General features: G+C 40.2%; 1 protein-coding gene across 2 annotated transcripts in view; it reads right to left on the bottom strand.

Annotated features, from left to right (window-relative positions):
• lima1a (LIM domain and actin binding 1a) overlaps positions 1 to 15,506 on the bottom strand; it is a 32,939-nt gene extending 17,433 nt beyond the window's left edge. For both annotated transcript variants that reach the window (XR_013844963.1, XM_080031506.1), the window contains exons 1-5: positions 15,374 to 15,506; positions 10,128 to 10,347; positions 8,328 to 8,373; positions 2,454 to 2,678; positions 1,350 to 1,538 (exon numbers count right to left, since the gene is read on the bottom strand). Coding sequence is in view for 1 of the 2 variants with exons in the window: in XM_080031506.1 (XP_079887632.1) it covers positions 1,350 to 1,538; positions 2,454 to 2,678; positions 8,328 to 8,373; positions 10,128 to 10,255 (588 nt within the window). In the remaining variant the exon portion in view is untranslated. The remainder of the gene's footprint in view (positions 1 to 1,349; positions 1,539 to 2,453; positions 2,679 to 8,327; positions 8,374 to 10,127; positions 10,348 to 15,373) is intronic.
• Between the last annotated feature and the right edge of the window lie 567 nt (positions 15,507 to 16,073).

Below are 16,073 nucleotides of genomic sequence, written 5' to 3'. Positions count from 1 at the left end.
GATTTCGCCTGGTAGTATGAACAAGGCCTTAGTCCATTTGACTGTGGCTAAGTGGTGTTTCTAGTTTACACAAACATCAGTTTTCTTCTGAGAGCCTCTTGACTGTGTGTAGAGCTCCTTCCTGTCATAAATGGCTGCTCTGTTTAGAGGAAACACAGCCGGACCGTTGTTACCGGTCACACCTCGAGCTCCGGCACTTTACATCGGACACGCCTCCAGGAAAGGCATGAGTGGATGTGTGTGTGTGTGTGTGTGTGTGTGTGTGTGTGTGTGTGTGTGTGTGTGTGTATAAGATGGTGTGTGTGTGTGTGTGTGTGTGTGTGCGCGTGTGTGTGTATAGGATGGTGTGTGTGTGTGTGTGTGAGTGGATGTGTGTGTGTGTGTGTGTGTGTGTGTGTTAAAGGGCTCAGAGTTCTTCATGCTCCACAAATAAGTAATGGATGCTCGAGGGGGTTCGAGGCAATGATGCTTGTCCAGAGGATGTTCAAGAAGTCAGCTGAGAGTGTGTGTGTGTGTGTGTGTGTGTGTGTCTAGGATGGTGTGTGTGAATAAGAGTTGGTGTGTGTGTGTGTGTGTGAGTAAGAGTTGGTGGGTGTGTGTGTGTGTGTGAATAAGAGTTGGTGTGTGTGTGTGTGTGTGTGTGTGTGTGTGTGTGTGTGTGTGTGCACCATGTGACTGGCAGCATGACAGCGCTGGGGGGGGATCTGAACTCTCAGATGAAACTAATCAGGATTCTGTTCCGTTTGAAGATTCTAGAACTTTCTTTACTTTCATTTCTCTTCTTACAGCTCCATTAGTTTTGGGACGCCATGTTGAAAAAGCATAACAGTAAGATGAGTCTCAGTCCTCTTCACAGCAGACCCGGGTTAGAATCCAGCCCGTGGTCGTTCTCTGCATGTAATTCCCCCTCTCTGACACATTTCATCTCTGTCTCTCTCTTCAAACCATCTACTAAAAAAATAAATACCCCAAAAAATTGATCTTAAAGAAAATGCACTGGTGGTGTAGTGGATAGAGCGCATACCATATTGGCTCCGGCCTTCGTTGCAGTGGTCGCGGGTTCAAATCCGACCCGTGGACCTTTACTGCAGGTCATCCCCCCTCTCTCCCTCTCTCTCTCTCTCTCTCTGTCTCCCTATTTTAACTAAGTACAATCTAATAAAGCTTGAAAATGCCCCAAAATAACCTTAAAAAAAAGCAAAAATGCCCAAAAGAAATCTTAAGAGAAATGCATATGTAATTCTCCTCGCTGCCCCATTTCATCTCTGTCTCTCCAAACTGTCTGATAAAAGCAAAAATGCCCCCCAAAAAAAAATTAAATAAAAAAAAATTAAACAAAATTCACTTGCCTTGTCAGTGAGATGTTCCCCTTTCTCAAACATCATCTTGAGGCTGTTGAGTGGGACGCTGGGCTTCTCACAGTCCGGTACGTCGCCCGCGGCCCCCTCCTCTCTCTGGGTGTCTGTCTGTGTCTCCTCCATGTCTGTCTGGTCCTCAGGCTGAAGCTGCTGGACAGGGCTGGGCTCACACTGGGCCTCCTGGGATTAAGGGTGGAAAGTTAGCGGTTACAAAAAAAGTCATGGTTTGGGTACGTATACTTCGGTTTTGAAGCCACTGTTTAGTTCGGTTACCAGTTAAAATGTGCTCAAATAAAAGTGCGAATTCGGGGTCTATTAAAGCAGAAATGGGACAAAAAGAAAAATGTACGGGGGCGCCCTTAGCTCAGTTGGTAGGGCATCCCCCCCCCCCCCATGGGCCTCGGCCAGCAGCAGACCCGGGTTCGATTCCAGCCCGCGGTCGTTCTCTGCATGTCACTCCCCTCTCTGCCCCATTTCAACTCTGTCTCTACACTGTCAATAAAGCATAAAAATTCCAAAAAAATATCTTTAAAAAAAAATATTTACATGCAAGTTCTGCACAGTAAACGAAACATGCCTGTACATATGTCAGGAAATTACGGTTACACAAAAGTCATGGTTTGGTGTGTATACCTCCGTTTTGAAGCCACTGCGCCTGTGAGTCATATGTCGTCATCATATTATTTCGACATTTCTGTACGATACATTTTACAGCAATGCAGAACACGTGAAATGGGGAACCCCAAATAAGCTAAAAGCTTTTCCTGCTTGTTTGTAATAAGGAACATGAGTTTGATTAGTTAAACAGTAACAGTTAAGTATTTGTTTGCCGTCAGCGACTCAGCAAGTGTTTCAAATTAAACAGAAACACACAGAGAAAACAATATATGAAAAGAATACTGCTGCGAGTTGTCCAATAAATAAAATACTTCTCAAATAAAAGTTCCGCATCACAATAAAAAAAACAGGCCTGTACATTTGGAATATTTACACCATAATTAGGGATCACAATTCACCTCTGGAACAACCCATACGTGTCTGAATTGTCACAGTTGAAGTACAAATACATGCATCATTGTTAAACCCCCCCCTTACCTGTGAAATCTCAATGGTAGACTGGTTCACTGTGTGTGAAGGTTTGGAGCCGGTTGATCTATGGTTGTAGTTGGTCTGAGGGTCGGCTGAGAGGCAGGAGGGCGGGACGGACCTGGATGACTGATGGCGATTTTTGGTTTGTTGTGTTTGCTGTTGCTGTTCCCAGCGTTTCTTCAGGACGTTCAGATTCCCGTTGCGACAGTTGGATGGAAGAGGCTCGGCAACCTGTAAGAGAAACACACACTCAGATGATATTTACACCAATGTGTGTGTGTGTTGGGCTGGTGTGTGTGTGAGAGAGTGAGTGAGTGAGTGAGTGAGTGAGTGAGTGAGTGAGTGAGTGAGTGAGTGAGTGAGTGAGTGAGTGAGTGAGTGAGTGAGTGAGTGAGTGAGTGAGTGAGTGAGGAAACACCTCGCCCTTAAGATACATTATTTAGCCTTACACTGTAGCATGTGGATGCCTTCACCTTACTGTCAAGAAAGACAACCAAAATGCTGAAAAACTTCACATTTGAGAAGCTAGACGCAACCACCAAACACAAGGCAAGGTCTTCAAGAAGCTCATTTTGATCATAAAGTCAAAAATATACATAACACTATCACATGGGACAAAGTGAAAGCATCAGTTGTTCATATTTGATACGATTGAACCATAAAACTAGCCTGGCTCCGCCCGCCTACCTACTTCCGGCCAAATTTCATTTTCCCTTCAGTAGTCTTCTGTACAAATGAAATGAAGTACGATGGTCTGGTTGGACCAGGCTAGCATAAAACGTTTGGAACTCAAACAAAAAAGGCCTTTAAAAGTGTCAAGGTTTACTTTTTGGACTGAATAAATCATTAATTTAAGCGAAAAAGTTAATAAATCTACAATTTGTATGAGAAATGTCAAGGGAAAAACTATCATTAAACTCAAATTGACATCCTCAAATTGCTTGTTTTGTCCCACCATCAGTCAAAATCAACAAGACAAACTTTGACCTTATAGTTGACCAGCAGCTCAAAACATGATCTATAAAGTTGCCGATTTTCACAATCAAAAACAGTTGCTAACACATAATCTGTCAATCGCCTAATCAACTTAAAATCTATAGTCCGACTATACACAATCACACATCTCAAGACTAACTATTGTCAATTCTTAAAATACGCAGGCATACATAAAGATCGAAATGTTTGTCTCTGACCCACTGTGCAATAGCAACAATAATAATAATAATAATAATAATAATAATAATACTAAACTAAAGTAGAATAAGATAAAGATAAACAATATCTACATTAAACACATTCTAAATACTAAATAGTGCAACAAGGGAACAAAATAAAACGGTAGATATGAAATAGAATATGTCACTGTATGAGAGTTATATAAGAATGACTGTGTGTGTTTAAACCGAGCTGATAAACTGCCACATAAACATCAGCACTTTCCCCATGACTCAGAGTTTCTTAGAGAACTTTGGCAGACAGAGGGAGATGCTACAGACGCTTTCTCTCCAAGTGTGTGTGTGTGTGTGTGTGTGTGTGTGTGAGTTAAAGAGACGCTTTCTCCAAAATCTGTTTTTAGTTTTTTGCTCAATGAGTTCCATCAGTGTTGGACTCTCGCCACCTGATCCTCCAACTGCTAAAAACACACTGAATACAACAATGTCCACACACACACACACACTTCTGTTAGTGTAGTTTCCCTTATCTCACACACACACACACACACACACACACACACACACACACACACACACACACACACACACACACACACACACACACACACACACACACACACACACACACACACCTTCTCTAAGAGGTAGTTTGCCTTATATAATCTGTCATTTTTTTCTGGCTTTTATGAATACATAAACAAGTTTAAAAAAATACCCATCAGAAGAAAATGTACACTCTTTCTCACACACACACACACACACACACACACACACACACACACACACACACACACGTTAAAGCTACACAATAGCATTCAAGCCAGCAAGAAAAACACTTTAGCAGAGGAAGAGGGAGGAAGAGGGAGGTGGTAGAACAGTCAGCACAGGCAGGAAACAGAGGAAGACAATGAGTGGTGAGCGTGCACATCCGAACAAAAACCTAGATCAGAAAAACTTGAAAAACGTACAAGAATAGATCGTTTAAAAACCTTAAGAGTGAGGCTGTAGACGCTGCTATCCAATTGGCGTTTTGTCTTCGAGTGTGTGTGTTTTAATGTGAGCGCGTGTGTGTGTGTGTGTGTGTTTAAATGTGTGTGTGTGTTTTCTGGCCGGCCGGCAATGCTACAAGCCTCTCCAGATGTGAGCGAGTCTTGAGAAGTGATCAGTATAAGCGGCCGCCCACCCCCCTCTACCATACAGAGGAAATGCAGAGGCACGGGGGGGCGAGGGGGGGGTTCAGGGGCGGGGGAGAAAATCAGAAACAGACCCGGCCTTCTGCCTTCAAAATCGCATACTTTTTCTTTTACTTATACTAAAAGCAATGCCGGTTTGACTGTACTAAAAAAGGCATTAGGGTGTGCTTAGATGTTATTGCTTTATAGAGAGGGTAAGGCCCATACAACACACATATATACAAGTTTTAAAAAATGGCAATTGAACCAATCTTTCCACAGAGGATGAGTTAGGACATCTGGGTATTTTTTTTTTTTTTTTTTAAAAGGCAAAACTGGATTTTGACATCATGTATTGTATTGGGACATCCTAAATCTACTTCTGCCATACTCAATAGATAGTATGGAAGTATGGGGGATTGGAACACACCCAGAGATATTCAGGGAGGGAAAAATAAGTCCAGGAAATGAGAAAGAAAAAAAAAAAAAAAAAAAGAGAAAGTGAGTGCTGGAAAGTTGAACGGAGTAAAAAAAAAAAAAAAAAAAACTTTACACACACACACACACACACACACACACACACACACACACACACACACACACACACACACACACACACACACACACACACACACACACACACACACACACACACACACACACACACACACACACACACACACACACACACACACACACACACACACACACACACACACACACACACACACACACACACACACACACACACACACACACACACACACACACACACACACACACACACACACACACACACACACACACACACACACACACACACACACACACACACACACACACACACACACACACACACACACACACACACACACACACACACACACACGATAAAGAATAATCTGTTATCTCCCGTTATATAGACCCTCCTCCACCTTTCCCTGCTTTGTTTCTCTCTAGTTACAGTCACTGGGAAAGAGGAAAAGGGAGATGACTCATGCCAGGAAAAATGTTCTTAGAGGAATGACAACAAAAGGGAAAAAGAACCAGCTGTGCTCTCATACTGGGCTGCAGGTTTTTACAGGTTAAAACTCTGTGTGTGTGTGTGTGTGTGTGTGTGTGTGTGTGTGTGTGTGTGTGTGTGTGTGTGGAGCCCAGATACATCCTGAGGGGCCGTTACATGATACTTATTAAAAAAGGCGGAGACAGTGATTCCGGAGAATGCCAAACTAATCAGTGAATATCTCCTCACGATCTGCTACCTGTCTGTACTGTGTATGTGGTGACAGAAACAATACAGTGATAATACACAGCCTAGGCTCCGTGAATTTGGAAATGGTATGTAAACAAAGGGGGCCAATGTAGCTATAGTAAAATGCCGGTTTAAAGAACCCTAGCTGTGTATTAACACTAGATTTATTTTTCTCAGGGTACACAGTACGGACAGGTAGCGGAACACACATTAAACTAAAAAGGTGAATACAGAAATGGTTATTGCTGTTAAGCCAAATCAAAAGTGATATTATATTAAGCTCATATTAGACAGAAGTTGGTACTTTGTTTTAAAACGTTTGAGAGATTTTCCTTCACCATTTTCCCCCAAATACTACTCAACTTAATTCCCATTCCCCCTCATCATATTTGCCATTTCCTTAATCCATATTTTTCCAGGAACATTTTCAGATTTACAGCCTCTCTAGCCCATTTCAATTCATTTCACGTTGTTCTGATAGAGACAGTTTGATTCCACATAGAAACGTGAACAACATATCCGATGTACAGCATTGCAGCATGTATAGCTACTGATCATTTCCAATTTCCATCTATAGGTCTTAAAAAAAACAAAAAAACAAAAAAAAACCCATCACTTTATTTCCAACACACTAAATACATAAAAAAGGCAAACTTAAAATCACCCTATTGATTAATTTCCTTCAATTAAAATGAGCCTAACATTCCAGAACTAAGAAGATAATAATAACGTGTCGATGAATAAGAAAGAAAACAAACCAACCTGAGGCTGTGAGACCGGGCGGCTCCCTCCTGCTGAGTTCTCTCCCCCGACACAAACACACCAACACAAACTCACTCACTCCCTTTAAACCAAACTAAAAACCCTCCCTCTCTCTCTCTCTTTTACTCTCTCTCACACACACACACTCTCTCTCTCTCTCTCTACTAAACTCCCTCCCACACAGATCAGGTGGGCAGAGGCGTCTGGTTACCACCGCTGCATGACAGCACATGCCGACAGGCCAGGGGCTCGCCTACTTTGACTACTGGAGTGTGTGTGTGTGTGTGTGTGTGTGTGTGTGTGTGTGTGTGTGTGTGTGTGTGTGTGTGTGTGTGTGTATGTAGGAGAGAGAGGGTGTGTGTGTGTGTGTGTGTAGGAGAGAGAGGGTGTGTGTGTGTGTGTGTGTGGAAACGCCTCGCCCTGAAGATATATTATTTAGTATTTAGCCTTTAACTGCAGCACAGATAGGAAAGCTACAAAAGTCTAATAGTTTTTATTTACAATTAATAAAATCCATTCATCGTAATTTTTAAATATTACAAAAAATAGGACGGTAAATACATTTAGAACACAAGTGTTATTATCACATATGAAGGATTTGGAACTTTTAAATATTTTAAATGTTTTTTTTCATGTCTTGGCTTTTTCTTTTTGATAAATACACAAAGTAAACGGGGCATAATGCGCCTTAACTTCAGCCTCTAGCTTTTTGATTAATGCAATTTTTTTAAATGCCTATGTTTCGTTCATCGTACACTTAACGTCAAAGTACTATGCTATATTTTCATTATGTGCATACCTTTTGGAAAATGTGAAAGATGACCTAGTTAATAAATTTAACAGAAGGAGCAGGAAGTAAAGATGCAACTACCGGTAAGTACAAATTTAGAATTACTTTACCTGAGTATTTAAATTTCACTCTACTTTATATATTTCTTACTTTACATACAAAAACTACTTCTAAAAGGATTTCAATCATGATTAGTTTGAGGCATTTCTTCTAAACACTACAGGCCAATGTCCTGATAAGAGATAGAAGTTAGAACTTGTCTCTGAGGACGTCACTGTGTCTCGTCTGTGCACGTCTCAGTCAGAGATATCAGGATAAAATACCTGGGGGGGGAGGATTCATGAGGGGGGGGGGGGGGTGTGTACACTACGCAACAGTTTAGAAAGAAAAACATTTAAAGTACCAGTAGCGCCTTAATCAGCTGTGTTAAAAATTCTGCTTACATTTTAAGTCTGTAGTCTTTGAAGTCAAGAGTTTTCTTTTGAACCAAGTAACAGTTTCTAAATGGTATAGGCACTCCTTAACCAGCTGTATTGAGAATGATGATTGACATTTTTGGCATTTTTGCTTTACTAAACAGTTTGGAGAGACAGAGATGAAATGGGTCAGATGGGGGGGGGGAATGACATGCAGAGAACGACCCGGGCTGGATTTTTAAAAATTCAGTTTCTGATAAGAAATTTGAAAAAAAACAAAAAAAAAAAATATGATATTGATTAAGATTCCTACCGTTTTCTTCTTGTCTGAGTTTCCCTCCTCTGCGGCCATCTGGTACCTGGACACAGAACATGAGAAATAATGTCAGGCCTCGGCAACAGTTTTGAGAAATTGTCAACCAAAAATATTTAAAAAAAAAAAATCTCATATGGAGAACCATTCAGGAACACATAAGGTCACTGATCCACACATTACATATTCTTTCAACCTACTTCATAAATATTCTCAACCCAAGCTTATATGACAAGTTGTAATTACCAAAAACACTATTAAAAAGGAAAATTATCTCATCATGTCACAATGATTTTATACAGAATGTTGTCAACTTTGTGAAAGGGTTTTTTTTTTTTTTACAGTCTATGGTTTACACTTGTGAATCCACTAAACAGAGCATCACTAACTCCTAGTGGCCATATGGAGTAACTGCAGATAGGAAGCCATGTTGCCTCCTTCATTCACAAGCTAGTAACTTGATATGTCGCAATCTAATCTAGGATGTAACACAACTACAGATCTCGCCCATCATTTCAATGTTTTAGAATTGAATTTAGGAATTACTTTGAATCGATCCAAATATTTTACAAAAAAGGTGCACACATGGTTAGTATGTTAATATATAAAGCCGATCTACTTTATGATTTTATTATTTATTATGATTTTGCGATTCTGACCCACAATCCACTGCACAGCGTAAGTGATGTCACATTGACTGAGCCTCCGAGTGAAAACAACCAGCGATGAGACGGATATATAAGCAAGAGGCAAGTTCAAGGTGCGATGTTATGATGAAATTAATATGTAAAGTATATTGTCCCCTATTGTATGCATAGGCCACTGCATGCAAACTATGTACTTTTTATGGACAGCTCTCCATAAAAGAAAGAGTATGCGATTTGGAACCATGGTAATCTAAAAGTTAAATGTAATACCTTTTAACGCCAGCATTAGTATTGTATTCCATAGGATCAAATTAATATAATACTCATTTTGTTAAGGGGTAGGACTAGATAAGTTTTTTTTTCTTCCTCGTACCCCCTTTCGAGCATATAGAAGGTGTATCTGTTTTTTTTATTTTTATTTTTTTATTAATCTATTACTATTCAAACTTGTTTTTTTTTTATTGCTTGCATGTTCGAAATAAAGAAATAAATCATTCTGAGATTATTAAATGTAGTGCCTTTTTAATGCTTTTTGAAGACCCTGAAGGAAAGGCTAGCCAGGGACACATGAACCCATTTGGCCGAGGTGACTGGTCTGCTAGTGAATTATTAAACTAACGTTAGACAGACGGAGCGAGTGAGTTCAAGGCAAGGCAAGGCAAGTTTATTTCTATAGCACAATTCAGACACAATGCCATTCAAAGTGCTTTACAGGGGCAAGAAATACATCAAGATTAAAATAAATATACAAGTATAGAATAGACATTTGAAAAGGGAAATTACAAATATGAAACAGGACTTTAACATATTTCCGTTGGGCTCTAACCCACTGTATTTAGGTACTGTAGTCCGTCTGTCTGTCTTTTTGGTTCAAAAACTACTGAGGGCGCCCATAGAGTCTCAGTCCTCTTCACAGCAGACCCGGGTTAGAATCCACCCCGGGTCGTTCTCTGCATGTCATTCCCCTCTCTGACCCATTTCATCTCTGTCTCTGTCTCTCCAAAACTGTCTAATAAAAACAAAAATGACCCAAAAAAAAAAAAATCTTAAAAGAAAAAAGCACTTTCCTGGTTGGTTAGATGTTCTCCTTTCTCATAAAGAAGGAAAGAAAATGCCCACATTTTATTTTATTTTTTTTTTAAGAATATCTTACTTGGAGAAGCGTTGTGCGATGGCGGTGTTCTTTCCCCGAGCGGACACGATGGAAAGCTCCTTGGCCGTGACGCGGAGAGACTGAGACGCCCACGATCTGCGGCTGAACGGAGCGAGGGAGGCCGCCATGTTGCTTTCTCTGTTTGTTTGGTGTGTGAATGAGCGATCGGGCTTTGGTCTTGTTTTGTTTGCTTGCCAGGAAAAGGACACACGTCGTAACTCTAGAGAGGAGAGAAAGGGCATAAAGAGAGAAGAGTTTGTTAGGCCAAATAGGAATAAAAACAAAAGCAAAATGAACAACAAATAAGCTACTGGTGATTTTACCTACAGTTTAAAAAGGTGACCTATGTAACTTTTGGTGTGCAAGAGAGGTGAACATTTTATACAGGTACTGTATATTCTTATAACTGAATAAACAAACTTTCCTCAAAAGATAAAATGTGATCCCTGGAACACTGTTTGAAGTTAGAAAGCTTCCTGAAAAGTTACTGTTTCACTGTTGTTGTTGTTGTTTACAGCAGCAGGGCCCACAGTTTGGTTTACAAACATATTCTAGTCTTATCGTTGGTTCCTGTTTCCTTAAAATATATATTTTTTTGGTTTCATGATTATGGAGTTATTCAATACAAGTACACGTAGAGAAACTATGTTTTGTAAACTAACCGGAAGCTCTGCAAATTTAAAAAACAAATCCCCCTCCCCTGAAACTACACAGTGCACCTTTAGAGATGGGGAAGAAGAAGAAGTTAAAAACTTTTCTGGTACAACCCCCACTTATTTTTTAGAGATTAATATCTAGTAAAAGTTTAATTCACGGCTTTAACAAATCAAACAATTTGGAAAAAAACAAGAGCAAAATAATTGGAACATATACATTAAACCATCAAAACAGTCCACAAACACATTGTAGAGGAAAAGTCACTAGTCCAGTTTATAGGCATTTAATTTGTTTACCAAGAGTATTCTTAGCACTAAAAGGTTAGTTCCAGACCTTCATGTGCATTTAAATATCTACTCACACCATTCTAACACTGCTAAATAAAGCATCACATACTCACAGCTTTCTACAGATCCAATAGATGTGCCAGTTAGGTTTTTTTAAAACAGTAGCCTACAAAACTTTCCCTCAGACAGACACAGCAATCGATACATTTAACCAGACCAAGAATTTGACAGTGTGTCACCCACAGCAGTGTGTGTGTGTGTGTGTGTGTGTGTGTGTGTGTGTGTGTGTGTGTGTGTGTGTGTGTGTGTGTGTGTGTGTGTGTGTGTGTGTGTGTGTCAGAAAGTCAATAGCGCGCGTCACACAGTCATCGACCATCTGTTCTGTGTGTGACTCTGCACTCTAAACTAACTGAAGCCTTTGGGGCAACTACCATCATTATTATACTATCTATGCATCAGACGAGACAAGCAGGGGCGGGAGCAGCCATTTTGGGGCCTCAGGCTAATACAGGCATTGGGCCCCTCTACATCAAAGCTGGTTATCCCCCCCTTTTTCAAATTCTTATCTATAAGAAAGGGCTTAAAAAGGTGCAGTGTGTAATATGACATCATCAAGAAAGTTCTACAAAGTTCTAGAATGCAACACTCCCTGGGTAACCCCACCCCTTTCGAATAATAACAGAAGCTACAGTGGCCTTCAAGGACAAGAACAATTCTAAATTTTAAACAATGCTCCTGATGACATTCCAACTATGACACTTTCAAGATGGCGGCACTAGGCCTTGGTCCAAAATATGCAGAAACATGGACATATATGAGACCCTTTCTAAGGAAAAAAAAAATTCAGCTATTATGCACTAAATTAAACGTACTTATGGATATTATAAATACTTTCTACAAAATCTGCTAGGAAATAAAACCCAAAATTCTACACACTGCAGGTTTAAGAAACACTTTAAATGGCTTTATTGATATGCGAGTTATAAAAACTGTTGCCAAAGCATCAAAATACAATTCGGCCAAAGGTCAGTTAACTATTGTAATTAGGAATATAAACATTAAAGCTGTAGTATGTAACTTTTTCATATAAATGAAATGAATGTCGGTTACATTAAAGCCATCGCCAAATGAGTTGACACAAAGTTGATTAAGCCTATCAGTTCCACAACTCTCTCTGTATTTCTCAGTATGGCAGCATTTACAAACTGGTGCAGGAGCTCAGAAAAATCCCAAGAAATGTTTCAGATGTTGATTCTACTGCTAAGAAAAAACCTGGGCGTACAGCAGAAGGTATAAAGACAACTGTTACGTATGCCTCACACAGCTGTTGTACAAACACTCACAGACACTTTCACAACATAACACACATGTCCCTACCTGTTGCCTCTTCACAACCTTCTGAGGGGCAAGCACACACAGGCAGCAACGTCGTCACCGTCTCACACACACACACCAGACACACACACACACACACACACACACACACACACACACACACACACACACACACACACACACACACACACACACACACACACACACACACACACACACACACACACACACACACACACACACACACACACACACACACACACACACACACACACACACACACACACACACACACACACACACACACACACACACACACACACACACACACACACACACACACACACACACACACACACACACACACACACACACACACACACACACACACACACACACACACACACACACACACACACACACACACACACACACACACGTATAACTGTCATCCGTGAGTTACACACGCTCCAGAGGACCTAAACAAAGAGCCAGTGAGTGGGCCGCTGACGTCAGGGCCTCTGGGTCTCACCACGTCACAGCAGGTCGACTATTGTGTCGGATCGGCCATTTCTTTGGAGTGAATAAATGAATTATCCCCCCCTGAATAGGATAGTTAAAATGACAGCACTAGGAACATTTATAGGCCAATGGATAAGGTGGCAAGGTATTTGTACTTAAAATAACTATTATGGCGTCAAGAAAGCGCTGTTTTATTCTAACAATTTATCTTTTTTTTTTATATTATGGTAAAGTTAGATTGGCAGCCTCTTCATTAGATACCTGTTCAAGGCAAGATACAACAAACACTTGCCGCCAAATATGTATATATATATTTTTTTCAAGATATTTTTTTGGCATTTTTTATGCTTTATTGATAGTGTAGAGACAGAGTTGAAATGGGGCAGAGAGGGGAGTGACATGCAGAGAACGACCACAGGCTGGAATCGAACCCGGGTCCGCTGCTGGAACAAGGCCCATGGGGGGATGCCCTACCAACTGAGCTAAGGGCGCCCCATCCAAATATTTTTTTTTAAATGGATGAGTTGATTTTAAAACAAGAGAAACCGCAGAAAAATTTACTAAACACGAACAAAAAAGTAAAAGATATGAACAATTTTAAGACTTTAGAACATGGATCATCAAGATTACTCAACTATGACACACTGAGGGATCCCAGATATTGCCTAATTATTTAGGACGTGTTCATTTCTACCACAAACCACAATCTGGGAACTTTCAGACTCCAATATCCAGATGAAACTCCTTAACTGACTATACAAATAAAATCATCATCACAATTTACCGGAGACCAATGTGAAGGCTTTAAAAGTCCTGTTCAGTCTAACAACAGCCTAAAAATGTAATATTAAGTTTGAAAGACAGAAAACTGAGAAAAGTTGGAAATTCTCACATTTGAAAGGCTAGAATTTTTTTTTGCCTTACCAGGCTTAAACCATTAAGCTATAATCCTACATTTTCTGTCCATCCACTAATTGATTATTTAACAATCGTTTACCTTCTAGCTAAACATCCATGTACTAAACTCAGAGCAAATTATGCTACAACAAGTAACATGTATAACGGATAATATTATGTAGTATAATTGTACATAAAACAGCATCATAGCTTCAAATAAGGACTATTTTCTTTCTCAATTAATCAGACAATTTTAAACATCAAAAAAATTGTGAAATATAATATTATATAACGGAAGCAAAAAGCTATGAGCAATATGAAGAGTTAAGACTCAGCATATTGTCTCATGTGAGAAGCCTAAACCATCATCATGATTACTCAGCCATCACACATGGGATGTTCATGTTGCCTAATTAGGAATGAAGTGACGCATTCATTTTTACAAACACAATTTGGGAACTGTTGCTCTCCTATCTAAGCCTCTTATAGGATGACTTTAACTTTAAAATGTCTTGGTTTGTCTGAACAAAAGCCTCAAAATCAATTGATATTTAGATTGAAATGACAGAAAACTACAGAAAAGAGGTATATCCTCACATTTCAAAGGTTGGAAATAACAAATGTTTGGCTTGACCATTGTCTTAAACCATTAAACTATGAATTGTCTCTTGAATCTACTAATTACTTGACAATACTTGTTTCAACTCTAGCTTAACTGTGGTGGAAATCTTATATTCCTTGAGAAATGAACTAAAAAAAAATCACCTATATAACAAGTATATTTTGTTATTCTTAATAGATTTGCTTAAACTTCCTTCCATCTTACATTTCCATCATCTTCACTAAACATTTCTACCTCTGACACCACACACACACAATTGAAAAAAGAAAATATGATGACATGCAGTAGCCTACACCCATGTCAACCTCACATTATTTCTTTACCTTATTGGATTTTAATGTTAGGTGGGCATCCTTTATAAGCCCTTTGGGGTTTCTTTTGTCCCACCGGTGCATTTATGTCTGTCTATGTACATCTTTTTGCCATTTTTTACACACACACACACACACACACACACACACACACACACACACACACACACACACACACACACACACACACACACACACACACACACACACACACACACACACACACACACACACACACACACACACACACACACACACACACACACACACACACACACACACACACACACACACACACACACACACACACACACACACACACACACACACACACACACAAGGCTATACTCTGTCACACGGCTTAGATTACAAACAAAACAGCCTCATGTAAAACCGATGCAAAGTTTGAGTTTGACAGACCAATAAAGTGTCACCAAACTTTCCCTGATGTGAAAACAAGCCCACACTTGTGCCTTGGGTTTCAAACTTTTAAATTTAAGGAACATTTGAATTGTTTTAAGGTTCAACTCGTAAAGAAAAACATGGTAAAGAAGCTAGAAATTACCCAAAAAAGTCCAAAAAAATGAGTAGACATTTTAGAACAACACAGCCTACCTTGTTACAATCAGCTGTTTCACTCTAGACGTCCTCTTTCCTTTACTCAGCTCAGCTGCTGCCTTCACCGGTGCCTTTGAGTAGAGAGGGAAGGTATTTTTAGAGCCCCTCCCCCACCCATTTAACTCCCGTCGTCAGCCAATAAGGAAGCAGGTCCTCACCTCCACCTGGGCAATGTACAAACTCTCTCTCTCTCTCTCTCTGTTTCTGTTTATCTCTCTATCTCTTTCTGTCTCTCTCTATTTCTCTCTCTCCCTCTCTGTGTGTGTCTCTTTCTCTCTTCTCTCTCTTTCTCTGTCTTTCTCTCTGTCTGTCTCTCTCTCCCTCTCTCTCTCTCTTCTCTCTCTTTCTCACTCGTTGTCTCTCTCTTTCTCTCTTCTCTCTCTCTCTCTCTTTCTCTCTCTTCCAATCAGAAGCAACCTGGAGTTATGTGAGACAAGTAGCCTAGTCGCCAGTCTAGAGGGTATTGCCCCAGCCTCTTTGTGTGTGTGTGTGTGTGTGTGCTTGTGTGTGTGTGTGTGTGACGGGGGGAAGGGGGGATTCCATAGTGGATTCCTGGAAGTTGAGTGCACTAACCATCAGACCGACGGCCCACTATTCTCACAAGGTCAAGACTTGAAGAGGATATGACTCACACACAGTAACTGCTGACACCACTGACAGAGGAGAGAAAGAGAATTTGGAGCAGTTTCAAAAAGAA

The sequence above is a fragment of the Ammodytes marinus genome (genome assembly GCF_949987685.1).
Source record: "Ammodytes marinus genome assembly, chromosome: 7".
NCBI lineage: Eukaryota > Metazoa > Chordata > Actinopteri > Uranoscopiformes > Ammodytidae > Ammodytes > Ammodytes marinus.
The sequence above is the reverse complement of the archived record's forward strand: the minus strand, read 5'-3'. Positions and strand labels throughout refer to the sequence as shown.